We start from the raw sequence: 23,208 nt of genomic DNA, 5'->3' as shown, positions 1-23,208 counted from the left end.
TTCACATTTATTTTCTGTCTCGTCTCTGGAGATAAAAGATGCATTCCATTTAGCAAGGTACTTATAGACATATTTAGTGGCGTTTTATTGAATATAACAGCAACGTCTACTTATTCTAAGTCTGTAAAGTTTATGTGTTGTAATTATTAATACGCCTCGTCACTCAATGGAAAGGAGAATTTCTATATTATCTAAAATTACCCGAACATCGATAATCGCGGAGGAGACTATATCGATAAGGTCCACTTACCCGGAGATAAGCTACGTGATTGTCCTATCAGTGCGTCAAACGATCATGAACGCGGCGTATCGGCTCGTTTGATTCCCTTGGTGACCTCTTCGCCTGCATCCAACCTCTCCTTAAATAAGTAAATCCCTGAAATGAAAAAAAATCTAATTAGATTTCATTATTTGCTCCGATACGTATATCATACAAATAACATTTTGTGGAAAAAAATGTATTTTTAAACGAGGTCATTTCCAGTAGCCATAGGCCGACGGATCGAACGCTCGTCCACTTAGGAGAGCGTTCGAGCGAACGCGACCAAGGGACAAACAGATACTAATTTAAGCAATGGTCAGTCTTGATTTCTTTTAGTCTTTGGCAAGTCTCAAGGCTCGGAGGTCCTTGCTTGTCTCTCTACGATCGACTCCTGCCGGTGAGTTAGCTATATGACTCCTGTAATATATAATATATATATATATATATATATATATAGATATATATATATATATATATATATATATATATCCTTATAAATACTTCCATGAGACTTTAAAAGATTGTAGTACATGTTGCCAATAGACTAGATAGTCTAAGAGATGCAGATTCTTAAAAATAACTGAAAATAATTATTTTCGTTTATTATTATTAATATTATTACTATTATTGACAACAGTCTCAGGAAAGAGGGAAAACACCTTCTTCATCTTGGCATTCCAAGAGAAAACGTACCATAAACTGTTATCTGAATTATATACTTTGTGTCTTTTTAAAAGGCATTTTCTACCATTAATTATACGCAGAAGCGAGCTTACTTTAGAGAAGAGAGAGAGAGAGAGAGAGAGAGAGAGAGAGAGAGAGCGATAGAGAGAGAGAGTGAGAGAGGAGAGAGAGCAGAGAGGAGAAATGATGAGAGAGCTTATCGACAGCCGAAGGTTAAAGATTAAGGGTCCTCAAAAATACGTGAGCCTGGGGACAATCAATACAATTTGGTGAATGAATTAAAAAAAATAACATCTTATCTACAGATGAAGGTCAAGACAGTTCCATTTTTTTTCTTTTATTCCTTATCTCAATGAGGGAAAAGTAAATATCTCACTGAGTGAAAAGTCAGTCTCTCTCTCTCTCTCTAGCTTTTTGTAATTCCTATAAATATCTTTTGAAATCACTCTAACGATTTTAGCTTGGTTTCTAATTATTGTTGGTTATAACTTGAATAAAAAAAAGCTTAATCATTTGCTTATTTAAAGTACGAACACCACCATATTATATCCAGAACGTATAAGAAAAATCCACACCTTCCAAATATCGTAGAATATTTACGAAACAAGAGCCCGTGCATCACGAAAAAACACCCTAAACTTATAAGAAAACTTTTTTTTTAATTGACATTTCTTAAATTCCATTTTGTTTCCAGGAACTGAAAAAAAAATGAAACTGAAACTTCTCAAACTCGGCCTAACGGTGCTGCTACTGGCGGTGGCTATGACCGTTGGCGAAGATGAGCTAGAGGAGGACCCAACGGAGGCGCCCACAGTGTTGGAGGGGGAATTGGTGGGGGAGGTGGTGGAGGAAGTGGAGAGGCCCCCGCCAGACAGGATAGAAACGACCAGCGGCCCCATAGCCGGAATGGAAGAAACGTCGACTAAAGGGAATACATTCTATTCCTTCTATTCCATTCCGTTCGCAGAGCCCCCTGTCGGCGATCTGAGGTTCAAGGTAAGGTGGGAATGTAAACAAGACGAACGTACGAACACACAAACATGATTTGAATGATTTGCTCGACATTGTAACTACGATGACTTGAATGACTTGCTCGACCTCGTAACTACGATTATTTTAATGACTAGCTAGGCATTGTATATAACTTTAATAAATTCACCATGGTAACTTACTGTTTCCATTTAATTTTGACTAAATTCCAATTGATAAAATTTAAAACGTGATTTGAGAACCGATACATCGATGATTTTAATGACTTAACATTGTAACTTGGTGAAACAAATCATTAAAAAAAAAACATCATTGTAACAACAATTCCATACCATTAAGTCAGAATTTAGTAGCATTATCAAAAATTGTCATTATACCTTATACTTTTCCTCATCACCTCCTATTGATCAGCGATACCGTCATTATAAACTCCTAGTGAATTGATTATCACATTCATAATACCTACTTATCCCATTCATTATATATACCTCATTAACCCAATCATTATATATCACACCCCCAACCATTACACCTCATTACCCGATTCATTACACCTCATTATCCCATACATTATAGGTCATTACCCCAATAATAATGTCATTATCCCCATTCATCATACCTCATTATCCCATACATTATAGCTCACTATCCCCATTCATTATACTCCATTATACTCCTCTTTCTCCCTTTGAAAGATGCCCACCCAAGTCAAGGACTGGGAGGAGGTGAGAGATTGTACTCAAAAGCCTCCGGTCTGTCTTCAGTATGAATTTCCAATGAACAGTGACATTATTGGCCAGGAAGACTGTCTTTACCTTAATATCTTCACGCCTAAGGTAACTACTCATTATTATTATTATTATTATTATTATTATAAGGTTGCAAACCTCACAACACCTTACATATGGATTCGTGACATATCTGAGATGGTTGACTGTAAAGAGAGAGAGAGAGAGAGAGAGAGAGAGAGAGAGAGAGAGAGAGAGAGAGAGAGAGAGAATTCTTAAACCAAATTATAAAAAATTAAGATATTAAAAATAAAATAGACCGATAAAAGCGAAAATGTGCTTGCACGTATCCAAAACTAGAGAGAGAGAGAGAGAGAGAGAGAGAGAGAGAGAGAGAGAGAGAGAGAGAGAGAGATTAAATATCCGCAAATCTAAGACCAAACTATAAATAATTAATATATTAAAAATAAAATAACCAATGAAAGCGGAAGTGCGCTTGTACATACCTAGAGAGAGAGAGAGAGAGAGAGAGAGAGAGAGAGAGAGAGAGAGAGAGAGAGAGAGAGAGATATTAAACAGCCACAAATCTAAAAATAACTTTAAAAATTAATATATTAAATATAAAAGAGATCAATAAGAGAGAGAGAGAGAGAGAGAGAGAGAGAGAGAGAGAGACAAAAATCTAAAACCAAATTTTAAAAAAATTAAGATATTAAAAATAAAATAGACCGATAAAAGCGAAAATGCTTGCACGTATCCAAAACTAGAGAGAGAGAGAGAGAGAGAGAGAGAGAGAGAGAGAGAGAGAGAGAGAGAGAGAGAGAGAGAGAGAGAGATTAAATATCGCAAATCTAAGACCAAACTATAAATAATTAATATATTAAAAATAAAATAACCAATAAAAACGGAAGTGCGCTTGTACATACCTAGAGAGAGAGAGAGAGAGAGATTAAACAGCCACAAATCTAAAAAAAAAAACACTAGAAATGGATATACTAAAAATAAAATAGACCAATAGAAACGGAAGTGTGCTTGTACTACCTAAAGCAAAAGAGAGAGAGAGAGAGAGAGAGAGAGAGAGAGAGAGAGAGAGAGAGAGAGAGAGAGAGAGATTTATTCAATGGTTTTAAATCCCCTCCCTCATCCCCTACAGCCCCACAGGGTAAACGCCCGGTTGCCAGTGATGGTATTTATCCACGGGGGTGGCTTCTTCTGTGGGAGTAGCAACGAGTATCCGCCAAACGTCATGATGAACCACGAGATAGTGTTTGTCACTATACAGTACCGCCTGGGCATGATGGGTACGTCTTATACCTTCATTTGTACTGTTTCGGTGATCTACAGGTGGGTCTGCCCCCCAAAAAAACATTTTGAATTTAGCAAATAAAACAAATAAAAGCTTCTTTATTCCTTGCTCCAAGATGGCTGACTGGTATGGTACTATCAGTGCTATGGCCTATGAGTGGCTTCAATCTGAGAGAGAGAGAGAGAGAGAGAGAGAGAGATTAATTTCCTCACTCCCTACAGGTTTCCTGTCCACCGAGGACGAAGACGCCCCTGGGAACTACGGGCTGAGGGACCAGACGATGGCCCTGTCGTGGGTCCAGCGCAATATACACCTCTTCGGAGGAAACCCCGTGGGAATCACTCTCTTCGGCGAGAGTGCCGGAGCCGCCTCTGTTCACTTGCAGATTCTTTCTCCGAGGTCCGTCGGTAAGTAACCATTATACTATAAATCTTTTACTTGGAAAGTAACTTCAGGTTTTTTATCATTAAGTCACAAAGTTTTTGCTTATTAAGTAGCCAAGTTTTTGCTTAAGTAACCAAGGTTTCGGCGTATTAAATTACCAAGTTTTTTGCTTAAGTAACGAAGATTTTGTTTGTCAAGTAACCAAGTTTTTGGTTAAGTCACAAAGTTTCTGCTTAAGTAACCAAGTTTTTGCTTGTTAAGTAACCAAGTTCTTGCTTATCAAGATAATACGTTTTTGCTTATTAAGTAACCAAATTTTTGCTCAAGTAAGATTTTGCTTAGGTAACAAAGTTTTTGCTTATTAAATAACCAAGTTTTTGCTTGTTAAGTAACCAAGTTTTGCTTGTTAAGTAACCAAGTTTTTGCTTATTAAGTAACCAAGTTTTTGCATAAGTAACAACGATTTTGCTTATTAAGTATCAGTTTTTGCTGGTTAAGTAACCAAGTTTTTGTTTGTTAAGTAACCAAGTTTTGATTATTAAATAACCAAGTTTTTGCTTAAGTAACTAAGTTTTTGCTTGTTAGGTAACTAAGTTTTGCTCATTAAATGACTAAGTTGTTGCTGAAGTAACTAAGTTTTTGCTTATTAACAAACCAAGCTGTCTTCTTCATCTTCTTTAGGGTTGTTCCAAAGGGCCATCCTGATGTCCGGCTCCGCCCTGGCGCCCTTCGGTACGGGAGGCGCCTTCAAGGACGTCGCCCACTACACGGCCAAAATGTTCAACTGCTCGACGGAGGCAGGGAGCGGCGAGATCATTGATTGCTTGCAGAAGGTCCCTGCTGAAGATCTGCTGTCTATACAACAGCACTTCAATGTACGTTGGTTAAATGTTGCTTTAAACGTTTCTTTTTTATATATATATATATATATATATATATATATTAATATATATAATTTAATATATATATATATCTATATATATATGAAACCTCGAGGATAACACGTAGGCCTAATGAGATTGAACAAACGCATGTCTGTGCGATGATTGTCTTTTTAATTGATCTGATATCTGAAGGATGAGTTATTTGCTCTTGATGTGTCACTTAGGCCTAAGCAGGAGACAAAAAAAAAAAAAAAAACGTGTTTCTGCAAAACAATTGAATGCTGTTTTAATTGATCTGATATCTCAGGGATAAGTTAATTTCTCTTGAAGCGTCATTTAGACCTAATCTCGTAGCTTTTTATTTATACAATCAACATCTTATGCTAATAATTAACAGTATATATAATCTATCATCCACACAAATCAATTATCAATCCTTCCGTAACCCGACAGATCTGGTTCATCAATCCATTCCTCTTCGCTCCGCGAGTGGATGGCGACTTCCTCCCCACGGAGCCGGAGATCCTCATGAAGAACGCGCGTCACAAAAGAGTTGACCTGATGTCAGGGGTCACCTCTCACGAAGGAGGACTCTATTCGATACGTAAGGGCCTCCCCCTCCTCCTACTTCTTCCTCTGTAGTTTTTTAGTGTATCCCTTTAGGTCTATCTCTGTCTCACTCTTCTTCTTCTATTTCTTTTTTCTTCAGTAGGTTTTGTTTCTCTTTAGGCTTATGTCTGTCTCTCTTCTCGAAGTATCTAATTCAGTAGGTTTTTGTATCCCTTCAGACCTATTTCTGACCCTCTTTTCAATACTTATCTTCTTCAATAGCTTTTGATGTCCTGAAAAAAAAGGCCTATATCTTGGCACTTAGTTATGGCTGTTGATTTTTCAGCATAAACCAACGCAAACGTCTTACTATTCTCTTACTATTCTTTTGGTTATTAATTCTACAGCCATCTACGCCAACGAAGGCTACAGGGCCGCCCTCATGTTGAATTTCGAACAGTTCGCGCCCATCGCCCTCGAGTTTTCCGACGCAGACGTCTCCCCCCTGAACCAGACCATCAAGATATTCGACAAGTACCTAAAAAGCGCCAATATCGACCTCCACACAGCCGATAATGTGACAGAGGTAATGTGGATAGATGTTCAGTCTTTTTTAATCAATCAATCAGTAATGTTTTAAAAGACCTCACTTCTCATGCAGTTCTTCAAAGGCCTGCTTAGTCAGATGAATCTACTGTAACAATTGTAACATACAGTCTTATAGGCATACAGAAAAAGAAATAAGATTATGTATTTCTGTGAGAATAGTGAATTTTTTTACCAATATTTTCAGCAAAAATAAAAAAAAAAAATCCAGAAACACAAATATATGAGAAAGTTGGTTACAATAATCATTTCTTCTAAATTCTGGCCCATTCCACACGACAAAGTTCATTAGTAACTTATAATAACAATAATAATTAATATTTTATTTATTTATCTGTCTATTTTTTTCGTTACCTAAGCTGAATCAATGTTTGTGCAAAATTTCAAATTCTCCACAACCACAGCATCAATTTAAACCAAACTTGGCACAAAAAGTCCTTTCACTCCCTCCCTAAGGCTACAGTGCCATAATTGGCAAAACTGACATGAAAGCTTCCTTGAATAATGTTTATTAAAGTTCGTTCAAACTTCTAACTTAGTGTAAAGGAATATTTATATGAAAAACCAGCAAAAACTGCTGCTCCATGTGGCTCCTGTATAAGCTTCTATATTCCGGTAATACCATCATACCACGTGTTCTAACGACACCTGTCTCTGTACATAACAGATGTTCTCAGACCGTTACTTCACCATCCCTCATGACATCACATCCCAGATGCACGCCAAGAATGTCAGAAGGTGGCACAAGAAGGTCTTCGCTTACGAGCTGACTTACAAGGGAGAAAGGTCGCTCACCGATATGTACGGACTCGACATCGGAAAGCATTGTATGCCTAGGCCTATGTTTTTGTTTCTTGATTTCTTTAGGTTTTCTGGTATCTCTGGCTTATGTAATATATAAGTTTTTGAAATTCCAAGAACAAGAATAAGAAGAAATTGTAACAGGCTATGTCACAAATTAACACAAACTAAAAGTTAAGTAGCTCTGCACCTAACACGAACAGTGTAGTGTGCTCGCAACTGTGTTTGCCGACTGAGCACTTAGGAGATATAAAACCTAACCTAACCTAACCTCTACTAAACCTTCTTTTTTAATCTATTTCTCAGATGTATCACACGGTGACGACCTGAGCTACTTCTTCGATGGCGGGTATTTCAAGCCACTGGAGAAAGAGGAGGACCTGAAAGTCAGAGACATCATGACCACACTTTGGACCAACTTTGCCACTTATGGGTATACTTATTTAATTAATTTCTTTTTGTGTTTTCCTGTAATTAGGTACAGGTAGCAAAATAAGACTGTATATATCTTTCTCACCATTCTCACCAGACGCCAGGTAGGCCTCCAGGCCTGTCAGTCGTCCTGCTTCAGGAACAGTCTCCATTCTTGGCGATCATCATAGAGCCTCATCTCATCAACTTCCTGCAAACTAGAGCCTCTCCTCTCTACTCCTCTCTCTATGTTTTGTAGCCATCTCATTTTTGGTCTTCCTACCGGTCTCCTTCCTTCCGGTGTCCATTCCAAAAACCTTATAGGATATCGCTCCTCCTCCATTCTTTTGGTGTGTCCAAACCATCTAAGCTGTCCTCTCTCCACAAAATCTAGTATCCCCTCCACTCCCAGTTCTCTTCTAATGTCTTCATTTCGTAGCCTATCTAGTCTTGTTACACCTTTTATGAGTCTTAGGGCTTTCATTTCAGCTGCTTGAAGTTGGCTTCTAGTTCTTGATGTTAATGTCCATGATTCATGGCCATAAGTCAATATTGGTCTTAAAATAGAGAGGTATATTATGGTTTTCACTTTGCGAGGTATATTTCTGTCTTTCATTAGTGGGTAGAGCAGATACAGATTGTTACTGAATTTCTGTATTCGGGTAGTTGTTTCCAGTTTTGAATCGTTTTGGTCACTAAACTCTACTCCTAAGTATTTGAAATTTCTACACTGTTTCAATGTCTGACCTTCTAATTCTACATCTACGTTACTTGGTGTTCGTGATAAGTGCATGATCTCTGTCTTATTCTTGTTGATCCGCATTCCATTAGCTGTTAAGATCGCGTTCCAGTTGTTGACGTTTTCTTGGAGAGATTCTGCGCTGAGGGCTATCATTGCATGGTCATCTGCATACATAAGGTTGATGGTCATATCTGCAGCTTCATCCTCACCTAGTTCCCTCATACATTTATCTAAGAACAATATAAAAAGAAGTGGCGAAAGGACGCTGCCCTGTCTTACTCCTGATTTTATTTCAAACCAGTCTTCATTCTCTTGATTTGTTTTACTCTGGATCTGATGTTTTGATAGGTGTTATAAATTGCTCTTATAAGTTTCTCAGGGATTCCATAGTAAGGGTCTTTTAGGGCATCCCATATTTTCATTCTTGGTACTCTATCAAAAAGCCTTTTCTAGATCTATAAAAGCAATATATCTATCCCTGTCCCATTCCCAGCTCTTCTCAAATATCATCTTGAGGGAGAAAATCATATCAGTTGTCCCTCTTCCTGGTCGAAAACCGTTTTGCCATTCACCCAGCTTTGGTTCAACATATCCTCTCAATCTAGTTTCAAGTATTCTTTCATATACTTTAAAAGCATGTGACATTAGGGATATTCCTCTATAATTGCTGCAATTTGTCTTGTCACCTTTCTTATAGATTGGGCATATTAGATCTCTTCTCCAGTCTTCAGGTGGCATTTGCCCATTCCAGAGTATGTCGATTAGCTCTAGTAGCCAGATGACTCCATCCTCCCCCATGTTTTTAAGGAGCTCTGCAGGTATTGTATCCACTCCAGGGGCCTTACCATTTCTCATCCTCTTGAGAGCATTTTTTAACTCCAGTGTTGTTATGTCAGGTTCTGCATCCCCAACCACATCAAATTCTACATGCTCTTCAAGGTCATTGTTTCCGTTGTTTAGTAGTGTTTCAAAGTGATGTTTCCATCCTAATTCAATTTCTCGGGGTTCGGTTAAAATTGTCCCATCCATAGGGTCTTTGATTACATAAGAGGGTGGTTGGCTTCCCTTTCTATAGTTTTTGGCAGTGCTATATATGAGTTTTCTGGTACCTTGGAGATCATTTCCCAGATCTTCTCCTATTCTTTCCCATGTTTCTCTTTTTGTTTGAGCTTTTATTCTTTCCGTTTCTCTCGACGCTTCTTTATAGTTATTGTGATCTTCCAAATTCAAAGTTTTCATCCATTTTCTGAAGAGTTTCATTTTGTTTGCAACAGCGGCCTTTAGTGTGGGGGTCCACCAAGCAGTTTGTTTTTTCCTCCTACCTCGAACTCTTTTCTTTTGCACTGTATTATTAGCAGCACCCACTACAGCCATTCTAAAGTGTCTCCATTTTTCATTTGGGTCATTGCTATCCTGTTGCATTTGTTTAGCTCTACTTATTTCGTTTTGATATCTAACTAAGCACTCCTCTTCTCTCATATTCTCTAAAATAAATCTTTCTCTCACTTGGCTTTTAATTGGTTTGGGTTTTGTCATCTTTAATTTAATTAAGAGAAGCCTGTGATCTGAATCGAATGACACAGAGGGGATGCTTTTTACATCTCTGACCATATTTTTGTTATTTGTTATTGCCATATCAATCATTGATTTTTCAGTATATGCTCCTAAAGCCGAGTTCCATCGGTACCACGTCCACTTGTGGCTGTCTCTATGATTATAGAAAGAGTTCATAATGGACATCTGGTTTAGTATGCAAAATCAATTATGTTTTCTCCTTCTCTATTTCTGTCTCCAATGCTAAATGGTCCTAATATGCTCTCTATGCCTGTCCTGTCTGCCCAATATGTCCATTCATATCTCCAATTATTAATGTATTCTCTACATATGGGACAGAATCTTTTACTTCTTGTAGATGTCTGTAGAATTCTTCCTTTTCTTCTTGAGGGCGGCCCTGCTGTGGTGCATACACCTGAATTATGCTGGCTTGAAATGTTCCTAACTTTAAGGAAATGCTAATAATCCTATCACATTTGAATTCTAGATGACTAATTTTTCCAGCTAGCTCTTCACTCACAATAAAACCTACTCCGTGTCGTGCGGTTCTTCCACCTTTGTAAAATAATTGGTAATTGTTATGCAATAATTTTGTTCCTTCTCCTGGTAAACGGGTTTCACACAGCCCCAAAATGTCTATTTTTCTTTCCTCCATCATCATGATTACCTCCTCCTCCTTACCTCTCAAAGTACTTAGATTAATTGTTCCTAATCTCAAAGATTTATTTCCCTGTCCATGTCCAATAACATTCCGAGTCAGGATGTGCCCGGGCATCCTTTGATCAATGGGTCTGTCCTGAAGTAAGTCGTGCGGTTCATGAGCAATTTATAGCAGCTCACCAGCTTGCTAGGCCTGTCGTGAGCCCTCAGAGCTGTTAATTTGTACCATCCATAAGCCTATTGCTTCCTAAAAGGTCACAGAGGTTCCAACATAACCCCCAAGCAGTCTTATGGTAGGTTTAAGCCACTGCACCTCTACAAGGTTACACAGCTCCTTATCCCAATGTATGCTGGCCTTGGGACCGCAGTGGATATCTATCTATTAATAACTATAACAGATTTTTTTCAATAACAACAACACCTCACATCAACCACAGGGACCCTACGCCAGACGACTCCCTAGGGTTCAAGTGGGAACCTCTCGCCAAGGATAGCTACCACCATCTCAACATAAACCTCTCCCCAACGATGGAGGATGACTCCAGAGCTGAGGTAAGTGTTCGCGCACACAGACACAATGCATACTCAGGAGGTATACCATCCCTACTAACCTATATTACTTTCAGAGGTTCTTTACTTGATCCAGTTGTAAATGCAAGCTTAATTTTATGCATTTTTACAAATGGACATCATTTAATCCATTTCCCTAGTGATTACTACCTAATTGAATGTATTTTGGCATTACTTTATCTAACTTTTCCAATCACTTTAACCTGATATAATCTCTACTTTAAAGATAATCTACTATATATATAATATGACTTCATGCAAGACAAATGTTACAGTCAAGTTTCAGAAGGATACTTTCCAGAGGACTAAATTCTTCCCCATATTTTTCCTGTCAGATTCGAGAATTTTGGGAGACCCTTCCTCTGATGCAAAACCTTCTCCTCCACCCCGAGAAGGTGTCGAACATCACCATTGTTCCCATCGATGAAGCCTCAAAGACCGAAGATTCTCAGGAGGGAAACCCAGAGGGGGTTCAAGAAGAAAAATCTGAGGCTACAACAAATGAATCGGGAGAAGAAGTCACGAACAAAAAGGATGAGTTATAAATAAATAAAAAAGCGAAGTCATCATTGCTATCATTTTTCTTAATGCGTGTTTCCCCTTCTTGAAATAAAATAAAATGTGGTACAGCTGGAGGATTCCTTAACAATTCCTGTACTTAATTTAATCTGTTAATTTACCTGTTTTTCTAATAACTCATTTCCTCTTTTTGGGGTCCTGCAAAGCAAGAAGTTGTCAAGTCAGTTTGGGAAAGTGGACTATTGTGGTTTAAAAATATGTTTCTCTTCAACGTTCCCTTTGTTCTTACAGAACTACAAACCATTGCCTTTTGCATAGGACCATCCTTAGGTGAGAGTATCCTAGGTGCTGTTATCCTATGTGAGAAAAGCTTTTTTCTATTCTGTACACAATAAACACTCTCCACAATGTCTATGTTAGCTCTATCAGCTTTTATCGTAAACTTTCACCAGGATTTTCGCTTTGTTACTTTTACACGTCCTGTCCTGCATGACCATCTCCTGATAAACACAATCCCCTAGGATACCTATTACCTTATGAACACAAACAAGAGACAGTACAGTTCTCACATTACTTTGGTACTGCATCATACACATCCATTAATAAACATCTCTGTGCAGAACTTTTCCTTAGACTTAGCAAATTTGCCGAGAAGCCTAATAAATAATTACAAGAAAACAAACTTTTGATTTTTGCAAATTTACAGTAACAAAAAATACATGCCTCTCAATCATTATTATTCATATACTTGGATAGACAGCCTACTGCACAAAATCATCAACCCACTCTTCCATTAATCACCTTTCCAGGTTTACAATAAATTTACTACCTATTAAACTTTATTACAGAATGAAATTGGACTAAGCACCATAAACCTGATAACTTATATAGCCTAGCGTTGAGTACATAACAAGGTTAGCTCTGACATGGAAAAAAAAAAATCATAAAACACATGGTACCTATGGGTCAACAGGAAACAGGTGAATCTAAGAACATGTGATCTGGGTCAACAGAAAAGATGTGTCAACCCAGAACATGCTGCGGGTCAACAGAAAACACGTGATAGCTTACAGGTCAACAGAAAACACATGATAAGTCAATAGAAAATACAATTGGTAGGTATAGATCAACAGAAAACACATTATGTGAATCAACAGAAAACTTATGATACGAGTCAACAGAGAACGTGTGACATTGGCCAACATAAAAGTGCTAGCCTAAGTACCTAGGCTAGTATGGGTCAATAGAAAACACGATATACTAGGTCAACAGAAAACACATGATATGGGTCAATAGAAAACACGTGATAGTCGACAGAAACCGATTGGGGGGGGGGGGTGACCATAACTGCACGAAAATGCCTATACCTATTTACCCACCAACAGATCCGTGAAGCCGCTATTCTTTAAACACATAATCCAAATTATGGCCATCTTGCAGGTAAATATCGGCATCCATTTAATTTTGAGGAGAAAATCGGACACTAAAAACACTAATAATATGTCAAGACCGAGCGAGTAAACTAGCCATTGCCCCAGAAACATTTGACCTGAGGTCATCTTGTTTCTGTCAATGAAATTCCCGCATATTTCACCTTTCCTCTCTTTCTTTTACCCGTAATTACCCGCAGTGTAATAAGAGTTTAGATAACAATATTATAACTGTCTATTTGACAGTTACTCGGGTATAAGAAAGGAAATAGAATGGCATGGAAGGCAGACTATGCGGAATGAGTTATCCACATTACTTCAGGTCGTATTTCCTTTTGTTAAACAGGATCCTGGTTCTGTTTATATAGCATTCTTCTTGATTCTAAAATCCTAATTCCTAGTCTAAATATAAACCCCAATAAATGAATTGTCAAGACTTTTTTTCTGGGTGTTTGCTATGCTCATTATATACCTGTCATAAATAAATTAAATAGAAGGGTTGCCTGTTTATATGAATAAAATGGTTTAGACAATTGGAGGCCTTCAAAATGGCCCCAAGAACTAACTAAATATTTTTCTGCTTCCTAGATCTGTCTCTATTAAGCTATGTCTACGAAGAACTGGGACCTCTAACGTGACAAACAAATTCTACATTTTTTTTATTCATATTTTCATAAATCAGATAGGCTAGCCCTTTTCAGCCAGAGTTGTACTTTGTTCATACAAGATGCTTCGCAAATTGCAGATAAGATCTATTGCTGGTCACAACACTTGGCAGCTTCTTTACACAAACCATTTCTCGTGTGGAGTGTATTCCAGTATTGTTCTTAAAGCAAATATAGGCCCTTTATTTTTCTTCCACACACAAACCCCGGTTTCTTGCTGTATTTTCCCATATATCTTAGAAGGTAAAGGGTAGGAGAAAATAAAAACTAGAGGTAGCACTTATATTGATGGTCAAACATATAGTATTGTGCTTGATGAGCATTGGGAAAATATAGGCATTATGATTTTTGTGCAGTTAATTATTCATAATTCTATAAGTTTTTCTTGGTTTTTTGCTAAAGAAATTTTGTTGTTGATTTGGTAACTTGATAAATACTGATGTAAAGAATTGCCAAGTTTGTGTGTGTGTGTGTGTGTGTGTGTGTGTGTGTGTGTGTGTGTGTGTGTGTGTGTGTGTGTGTGTGTATTTTGTCATTTACAGAAATGAATTGCTGCAACTTGTCTTTTGATGTCCCTGTTTTTCCATCAGTTTTTTAGAGTTGTGTGTCATGATGCATTGATATTCACTGTCATGTATCCGTGAGACTGAACTAGATTCCGACATGTTTGTGAGATTGGAAAAATAGTTAAAAGAAAATGCTTGCTTGTTGAGATTAAGCTGACCATGTATCAGTTACGGGTTTGCCCTTACAGTAGCCAATAGGAAAATATTTTGGTACTGCATGTATTGTAAACAGTATTTAAATTGACTGACCTGTAGTAAATTAAGTAACTCATATAGAAAGCTGTGCCTGTGAACTTGCTTGTATACTCCCTGGAAGTATACACAATCATACACGTAACCATCAACCAAACAACTGCGTCTTAAATAGACCGATATATTCACCGCAGTTAGCCTAACCATAACACTTTTATCTTTCACAATGGATGAATGTGACCAAGCATAGCATTAAACAATACTAGTGGAAGCTGAGGATAGTTCAGTACAGTACTCAATCTTTACTTGAGAGGTTAGAACATTTGCGTTCAGTTTGGGGAACTAACTTCATAAGTAACATTTTTTAATTTTTGTACTCGTGCAGGATTGTGCAGTATACTTTTTACAAGAGGACAGTTAAGGTCTTGTACAATTTCACAATACAGTGCAGCTGCTACTGAAATACTAAATACCATTCACTCTTCTTAGTTTCTTATCATCCTTTTCTTGACTATACTTATAGTGAAATGTTTTTAATAGAGATAATTGAAGTTATATACGTATACATCAGATATTTTTTGTGGTTTTAGAAATATTGGCAGATAATGTGGTTTGTATTATTTTGAAATTTTCATTAAGAAACCCTTGAAAATATAGTATCAAATAAGATGTATCTGTAGATTTTTCGGGCTTCTCAGGCATTATTGTTTCATATTATGCAAATATATCTTAAGCTGATTTAGTTCCAAACCAAAACAATTATTATATGGGGACATTCAACGTCAAGAAGTCTGAGGCACCATCATTTCTTTCCAGCAAAGTGCAAAAAATGGCTTTGCCATAACTGAATTAGTTTTACAATAAATGGTAATATTGTTTCACTTACATCAGACTTGAAGTATGAATTCTAATAACAATACAGGGCCTGGATTTTTACAAAATAAGTTTATATATACTGTATCTATAGGGTGCCGAGATTTTTTTTCAGGAAAACTCAAATGGAAGATCACATTGACAAGTTACTGGCGAAACTGGGCACCGGCTGGTGGCAGATTCTTCACTTTCTTACTCTCAGTTTTGGTGAGTGATGCATTTTTGCCCATGTACAGGTACAAGTCAGAATATTCAGTAGTCCAGTGGTGCTCACAAACATAACTTCTAACCAAACCTAATTTGGAGCATCATATCCTACCTTGCATAAATGTAGTGCACTGCTAACCTTGAGTTTGGGAGTAATAATGATCCTTTTGTTATATATATTTTTGTCAATCCTTTAAGATCCCTCTTAGTGGTGGCGAACTTTTGTCCTATGTCAGGTCATACCTTCATTATTTCACTCTTGTACATGAACTGTACCAGAATTATGAGACCTACTCTTATGACAATCTCTGAGAGAAATTTAAGTAAAAAATGAGAGAAAATAATCTTGGTAAATGTAGTATGAAAACTGTGTTATATAAAATAAAACAGGTAATGGCTGCAATATTTGAGGAACGGTTTAAAACCTCAACTGCTAGTGAGAAACTACCTGCATTTCCATTTTTTCCCTCCGTCTTATTTGTTGATACTAGCCACTAACGCCATCTATTGTCCAGAGTATAAATATTTCCCTTACAACTATAATGTCAACCTTTTTCTTTTCAATTAGAAAGGGTATACACATCTGACAGCACAAAACAACTACGTACTAACGTGCAATTAAAATTGCATACACAACCAAAAAACATTTTTTTGCAATGTATACTGTACTTGGAAATAGATTGTTATGATAGAATAATACTGAAGTGAACTTTATTTGTGCATTTATAGCCATTAAATATTATCACAACTACTAGATTTCATATTCGACAGCTTCTGGCACACTAGCCGTACATTCGTTGGCTGGCGTGTATGTGGCTCCTAGAATAAAGTATGAGTGTCGTCTGCCACCTGACACTAAGGAAAGGAGTTATTTCATTAATAATGGTAGTATGTAAGTAAAGTAACGTATTTCTTTCATTTAAATGTCGCACATGTCATTTGCCATATGAGTCTTATAAATTAATTACAAGAGTGCCCCTTATCACTCTGCTTCTTTCTGCTGTAAGTCGGTGTTCACCATTATTGGTGCCGTAACTTGATGCTGCATCAAGTTACAGCACCGTTAACCTGGTGCCTAATTTTGCCGTTGGTGCCATCAACGGCACAGTACCTAATTTGATGCATCATCAAATTACAGCGCTATCAAACGTCATTAACGGCACTGAAAAAGCGCCGTAAGATCAACTCTGCCGTAAGCCGGTGATGAACTAGTTTCTTTAACAACTTGAGTTGTCTATTTTGGGAGTTTTAAAATCATTAATTTGTTAACTTTTATATCTAACAGAGACTCTTGCAACTACTTTGTGCTGTATGAGAATGGAACTCAAAATGAGGCACCTTGCACTGAGTGGGACTTCGACAATTCAACATTTACGAATACAATTACCTCAGAGGTCAGTGAGAGTTGTAGTTACAAATCTTCGTAAGGCTATTGAAGATGAGGGTGGCTGCTGAGTCATGAATTTGATGTACTAAATATTTGTGCAGGAGTAGAGTAACTGCACAGCATAGTTGTACTCACACCTTGTTCAAGTGTTCATTTTTGCATTCAGGTACCACTGCAGCACGGAACGATAACATATATTTACTTCTTTAGGACATGAACTGCATTATGGATCTTTGTTTTCCTCCCGTAGTTTGGGCTAACATGCCAAAGGGACTACCTTCGGGCAACTTACCAGAGTATGTACATGATTGGCGTTTTAGTGGGGTCGCCAATTAATGGAATCCTTGCCGACAGGTATACTATGCTTTTTTTATATTATACTGCAGCTTGATTAATACTACAATGCAGAATAGTAGTATCCAATCTTCATCTACATTTAAATGTCAGTTTTGAATGCCCTCTGATACGGAAATTTTAAATTTTCACTTAAAGTTTGTTTCCATCTACTACTATATATACTCTTGTTTTTATTCCTATGATGTTATAACTTTACATTTTGTTGTGCTTTTGTTTAAAATTTTATAGTTAAATTCTATACTGTAGTATGTACTATAATATTTAGGCTGCTTTTGATTTCCAGTAGTACTTATATTTACGGTAAGTGTGTGTGTGTTTTCTTATTGTTATACTGTAGAGTAATTTGCTAACATTTATTGCCATCTAATTCTTTTGCACAGATATGGGCGGAAGACAATGTTTACTGGAAGTGCTGTGCTTTATGCCATTTTAGCCATTGTTTCATGCTGGCTTCCTGGGCTTCCTTTGCTGTTAGTGTTTCGGTTTCTCTTGGGGACACTGCACACATCAGTTCTCAAGACTGGATACATTTTAGGTAAGTGTCCCCTGTAATGGGTAGTACCATCTTGAGTGTGCATTTTGTGGAACACTGTACAGAGTACTACAGTACAAAATTCCATCTTTCCCAAATCTGACTCCCTGGTCTCACAATGCTGTACCAATTAACAACAGTAATAATTATAATAAAGGTAGGGTATAAACCCCTGCAGACAAATGACATATACGTACTTCATTCTTTCAATGGCATCATCAGTTATATGTACAGTATAAACAAAAGAGGAAAACTACAAAGTATATACTGGCAAATATCTCTATTAATTCTTTATGTAATAAGCAATTAAAAAAAGTCATTCACCTGTTACAAATTCTAACATGTATAAAACAGCATCTACTTCCTGATTACATACTTGAAATTTTACCTCTTGTTATTTTCAGCCATGGAAATTGCAAACCCTAGAATACGAACTATTGTTGGAGTTACCTTATTTGCGCCGTGGAGTTTGGGAACTATGGCGTGGGGGGGACTGGCTTACCTGATGAGGAGTTGGCGTTCCTTGCTCACAGTAGGATCCTTGCCTTGCTTGCTCTTGCTGCCTCCACTTCTGTATGTACTATTTGACTCAGTATGCTTTTGAAACATTATGTACGGTAAGTCTGTCCCGCAGAATCTTGTATCTTTCTCCTGAGTCAGTTCTACAAGGAATTAATTTTTTGTCAGTGAAATTTAAGAACTATGTATTTATGGCTCCACATTAATCCCCTGCAATATAGCAAACTTGAGTTATGTAGTATGTTTCTGTTAAACTGCTCATTGATATAGCATGTAGTATCCAATGTATACCTATAGTCACATCACATTCTAGCTTGATTTTTGCATGCATTAGTAATATGAAACTATATGGAACTGGTAAGCTTCTCAGTACTAGTAGTACTAAGCCGAAAATTATGGCATCTTCATTTTTCTGCTTTATCCTAGGTTTCTTGATGAGTCGCCCCGCTGGTTACTCGTGAGAGGAAAGCACACCCATGCATGTGAGGTTTTAAAGAAGGCTGCTAGATGGAACAAAGTAACTCTGCCCCCCGACTTTGATGTCATGAGGTTTGATGAGAGATATGCAGAGCAGGTAATTGTTTTACCATAATGCCCATAAACACTTACATTCATAACTATATTTCCTCCTAATAAAATGTTGAGAATAGAAACTATTTATCAGTTGAGCTTTAGTTACTGTGAAAGAAAAAGTTTGCAACAAGTCAAATTAATTTCTTGAAAACTTAAATAGATGCAAGTAGTGACCCTTGTCTCTTTCGTGAAAACTTAAATGGACGAAAGTAGTGACCCTTGTCTCAGTATTTCGAATCTTTCAGTGGAAGGTTAAAGAGGTCTCTATCCATATGTGATGTCCTGCAGATATTATCAAAAGTCATTACTTTTTTCTTATTCTTTTCAACTCCTATACTTTGATCCCTCCCCACCTACCAGCCTAACTGTACCCACCTCTTATCTTCCACTCATTTGGAAACAAATCCTTCAGACCATCTTAACACTAGTCAAGAAATGTGACTTGAACGTCTGGTTAAACCGACCTAAAATAATGATATTTATAGTAATAACAATACATAGTAATAATAAACATTTCTAAATATCCAGTTGCCTTGTAAGTGATGGTCTACTGCTTTTTCCTAGTTTAGATCCTCTTTCTCTCAGTTACAGATCTCTGTTCACATTTTCTTCACCCAGGTTTAGGAAAGAAATCTTCATAAATCTGATGCCTTGAGATTCAAAGGGCCTCTGTTAAATTTTACTACTGTACTCATGCCTTCCCTATGCTGTAAAATCTGACTTGTAACTTGGGCGTCACTGACTTCAGTGCTTTCAGCCAGCTTTGAAACCATTGAAAGACAAATGGCATCTCTCCTATGGCATAATTCACGCTGGGTTACCAGTTGTTTTGGTTATGGTCTCTGGCTTTCAATGAGTAAGTTGTATGGTTTTGTTACTTTAAGGAAAAAGATTCTTTGATCCATTTTTATCAAATGAATTGCTCCATAATGTCATGTTATTATATATGGTAATGCTTCATTTGCAGGTACCCAAAACCAAAGACCAGGCTACAGATTTAGACTGGAAGACTATTATAAAAAATTGTGCAAAAGGAATATTGATTTTGTTAAGGTAAATCATCAACTTATTTTTGTTACTTTCATACATACAGTGTAGTGTACACACCTCTTTATGTTGCATAGGATATATTGCAACATTTTTCAGTCAGAGGAGAAAAAAAAAGTGGTTTGCATTTAATTTAAATTTGTTCAACTAATAGCAGTGTACAAGCTTGAATATACGAGACCCTCATTCATAAAATGAGTTAAGATTAATGCAGATTATAAACTTCATGTATATGAACTCTGTATTGGCAATGTGTTACTCTAAATATTTTGATACACCAATTACAGAAGTAAACATTCTCGTAGTAATGTTGCTCTTTATAAACCACAAACTTTCAATCTCACTCCTCAAAGCACAGTGACCTTTGGAGACATTTTTGATGTTTAATAACTGTTGCTTGCTTATTCTTGCACAGAACACCTCGCCTACGCCTCGCCACCCTAGTGATGGTTCTGGACTACTTCGTCTTAGGGATGGTCTACTTTGGTATCACACTTAGTGGAGGGAACCTCAACTTTGACATTTTCTCGTATATGGTTCTGATAGGCCTTGCAGGATTTCCAAGCTATACTGTATTGTATCCTGCTGTGTCGTACTTTGGTAGAAGACTACCAATAGCTATATCTTATACTGTTACAGGTATCGTGCTACTGATACAGCCATTTCTACCATCAGGTAAGAATTGTTTGCCTTTCTTGGTAAATAATTTACTTTTACTATGTTGCTTCACATTTGTTAAGCTTTTATGTATATATTTTCCATTTCAAACCTATTCTTCATAAATTACATTGAAATACTTTGAAAATATTATTGATACATATACTATTTAACATCTCTTTGTTCATGTTCACCATGACTTTTGCAAGATACAGTGTGACTTACACAGCACACCTTAGACTGTGCAGTAATGGTTATTTGAAGAGACTTTAGATTAACGCCACTGATTCTTGCATCAGGTCTCTCTTCCAAACAGCTGTCCAACTTTTATTCCTTATTTAGGAATAAATCCTTTAGGCCAACCATATGAAAAACTAAACTTGAGATTATTAGTCAATAATAGTCTTGCTTAAATGATTGATTTTGTAAAATTTCACTTAATAAATGAAAATTTTTTTTTTTTTGCAGGTAACCAGTGGTTGGTTATATCTTTAGTACTGACTGGTAAGGTGGCCATCAGCGCAGCATTCCAGGGATGCAACCTCTATGCTACAGAATTGTTTCCGACAGAAGTTCGCACCAGTGGTGTCGGTACCTCCTTCATGCTCTCTAGAGTTGGCTCAGCCATTGCACCCTTCATTACAGATTACCTGGTAATGCTACTTGAAAGATTATTGGCCATTTTCTTACAGTCACTTGCAAAAATATTTAACTGATATGTTTCTTGAATTACTTAAATGATTACTTGGGCAATAACGAAGTTCAAAATTATACTTCAGTAATGCACTCTTTTTAGGGAGTGATATACCCTTGGGCACCTTCAGTTGTCTTTGGCTTGGCATCAGTCTCTGCAGGACTTGCAACTTTGAGACTTTGGGAAACTCGGTGGATTTCACTGCCAGACACAATCCCTCAGCTGGAGAGCACCAATTTCTTGCCTTTGAAAAAGTAAGTCTTTGTTAATGGTACTGGTGCTAGCTTATTCATTGTTTTCATATCAAGTTCAAGTCATTTATGTGACCATTGTTTTTTATTTCTGGTCTCATTGGGCTACACCAATTCCAGAACTCAAACCACCTCAGTACCTTTAGGAAGCTTCTGCCTAGTTTTTACAAAGCAGTCACTATTCTGTCATTTGTACATAGGTGTAAAGGTTCTCACATTCAGGCGAACATTAAGAAACATGTCTGTTGTTTGGAAGTAATTTAGCATTTTGAATGTGAGAAAGGAAATGTTATTTTACAATTTTGAATGTAAACGGTTATTTTTCAAGTAGCTGCTATGTAATCTTGATGAATCTAACATCCACTCTTGACATGTCAAATTAAAATACTAGAACTGTTCTAAAGTCTACCAATAATGGAAGACCTACTGAGAAATCACTTCTTGAGGGTCATGTTAGGTTGGGAAGAGGCTGGTTTCCGGAGACCTCTCCATCATGTAGGACCCAGCATATCTAAATGAGGAAGATTAGGGTACCTACTGTGCATCCATTTCAATGGTTTTTATTCCCCTCCATCCAAAAACTTAGGTTTCCCATCATGGTTACCACTATTACTTTTAGTTAATTAGCAACATGCAATGGAAATGAATATCCAGTAAATCAAAAACTACCCAAAGACATTTCCTATAGATGGTCACAGGACCTTATTTGCCATTTGTTAGCATTCGTCGGTGGTCCCTGGTCCAAGTACTGAACAGACCCAATAGTGCTAAATGCTCTGATCTGTACACGAGTGTTAAAGCAAATGTGTTATACCTGGCATGACTAACGAACTCCAGTGCTACTTCATTTAAATGATCAGAAGAGCGAGTGAATGGGAGTTGGCTGAGTAGGTCCAGTGGACCCACTTTATTGGAACGGTGAATAGGTAGTACGTACCTGGATACATCCTGTGCAGTTAAAAACCATTTTGCAGTTGATGACTGTTTTGTGATGAGTTTGTATAAAAACTTCTTTTCCTGTCAGAACATAATGCAGTGCTTACTTAGTTTTAAAAATTATATTAGTTACTGTTCATCTTTACTGTATTGAACAAATGTGCATGTTCTCACTGTATGTTGTTTATTTTATGTGATACAGATAGAATAAGTGTACTATACTGTAAAATTGTTACATTTCCACAATTAATTTTTTTCTCTTTTATACACATGCAGGAACACCAACCAGATCACAGATGACCAAGAATGTACAGCTGAGTCCATGGTGAAGCTTTGATGGTTTACTAGAGTAGTACATAATACCAATAAATCTGATACAAACACCATAAGTTATTGCATAATGACAGTATCCTAATTGCTTTCAACTTTTAGAACAGTGATTACTGTTTTTAAATTTATCCTTTTCATTTTCCTTATCCAAATGCTTCGAGTTTGTAGTAGAGAAGCTAATTATTCCAAAGGAAGTTTGGAGCATTACTGAAGCCAAGGTTTTTCTTCAAAATTGATGTTTAGCAATTTAGTTGCTTTACTGCTTATACAATCACAAGAAATTTTATTCAAAATTAGGCCATTCAGAGACACAGCTGTCTCTCTTAGTCAGTTAAATTTCTC

The 23,208-nt window shown here is 37.0% G+C and overlaps 3 protein-coding genes across 8 annotated transcripts in view; 2 read left to right on the top strand and 1 right to left on the bottom strand.

Moving 5' to 3' along the window:
- The window catches only part of LOC135203763 (zinc finger and BTB domain-containing protein 24-like), a 30,207-nt gene extending 17,021 nt beyond the window's left edge, over positions 1–13,186 (bottom strand). Inside the window, exons 1-2 of one of the 3 annotated variants that reach the window (XM_064233716.1) lie at positions 13,030–13,186; positions 251–376 (exon numbers count right to left, since the gene is read on the bottom strand). The gene's annotated coding sequence lies outside the window, so the exon portion shown is untranslated. Of the gene's footprint in view, positions 1–250; positions 377–5,009; positions 5,107–13,017 lie in introns of those variants that run through there. The other 2 variants (XM_064233717.1, XM_064233718.1) reach the window with 2 other exon arrangements.
- On the top strand, positions 589–11,764 carry LOC135203761 (venom carboxylesterase-6-like). The gene is made up of 12 exons (XM_064233714.1): positions 589–659; positions 1,641–1,942; positions 2,632–2,772; positions 3,818–3,965; positions 4,192–4,377; positions 5,036–5,229; positions 5,692–5,842; positions 6,195–6,373; positions 7,061–7,220; positions 7,501–7,627; positions 10,999–11,113; positions 11,467–11,764. Exons 2-12 carry the CDS (start codon positions 1,655–1,657, stop codon positions 11,674–11,676), a joined length of 1,899 nt encoding a protein of 632 aa, XP_064089784.1. The 5' UTR covers positions 589–659; positions 1,641–1,654; the 3' UTR covers positions 11,677–11,764.
- A 1,564-nt stretch (positions 13,187–14,750) lies between the features above and the next one.
- Positions 14,751–22,925, top strand: LOC135203760 (organic cation transporter protein-like). Of its 4 annotated transcripts, none has more exons than XM_064233711.1 (13): positions 14,751–14,816; positions 15,492–15,583; positions 16,355–16,475; positions 16,869–16,977; positions 17,221–17,324; positions 17,708–17,862; positions 18,264–18,432; positions 18,805–18,952; positions 19,919–20,004; positions 20,414–20,673; positions 21,124–21,308; positions 21,452–21,603; positions 22,813–22,925. In XM_064233711.1, the coding sequence occupies exons 2-13, from the start codon at positions 15,502–15,504 to the stop codon at positions 22,871–22,873; spliced, it is 1,632 nt and encodes a 543-aa protein (XP_064089781.1). In that variant the 5' UTR covers positions 14,751–14,816; positions 15,492–15,501; the 3' UTR covers positions 22,874–22,925. The 4 variants fall into 4 exon arrangements, with proteins under 4 accessions (XP_064089781.1, XP_064089782.1, XP_064089783.1 ...); XM_064233712.1 differs by having other exon boundaries at positions 14,815–14,925; XM_064233713.1 differs by lacking the exon at positions 14,751–14,816 and adding an exon at positions 14,818–14,857.
- Positions 22,926–23,208: the final 283 nt, after the last annotated feature.

This window comes from Macrobrachium nipponense, chromosome 36 (assembly GCF_015104395.2).
Source record: "Macrobrachium nipponense isolate FS-2020 chromosome 36, ASM1510439v2, whole genome shotgun sequence".
Classification (NCBI taxonomy): domain Eukaryota; kingdom Metazoa; phylum Arthropoda; class Malacostraca; order Decapoda; family Palaemonidae; genus Macrobrachium; species Macrobrachium nipponense.
This window is presented reverse-complemented; position numbering and strand designations above follow the sequence as displayed.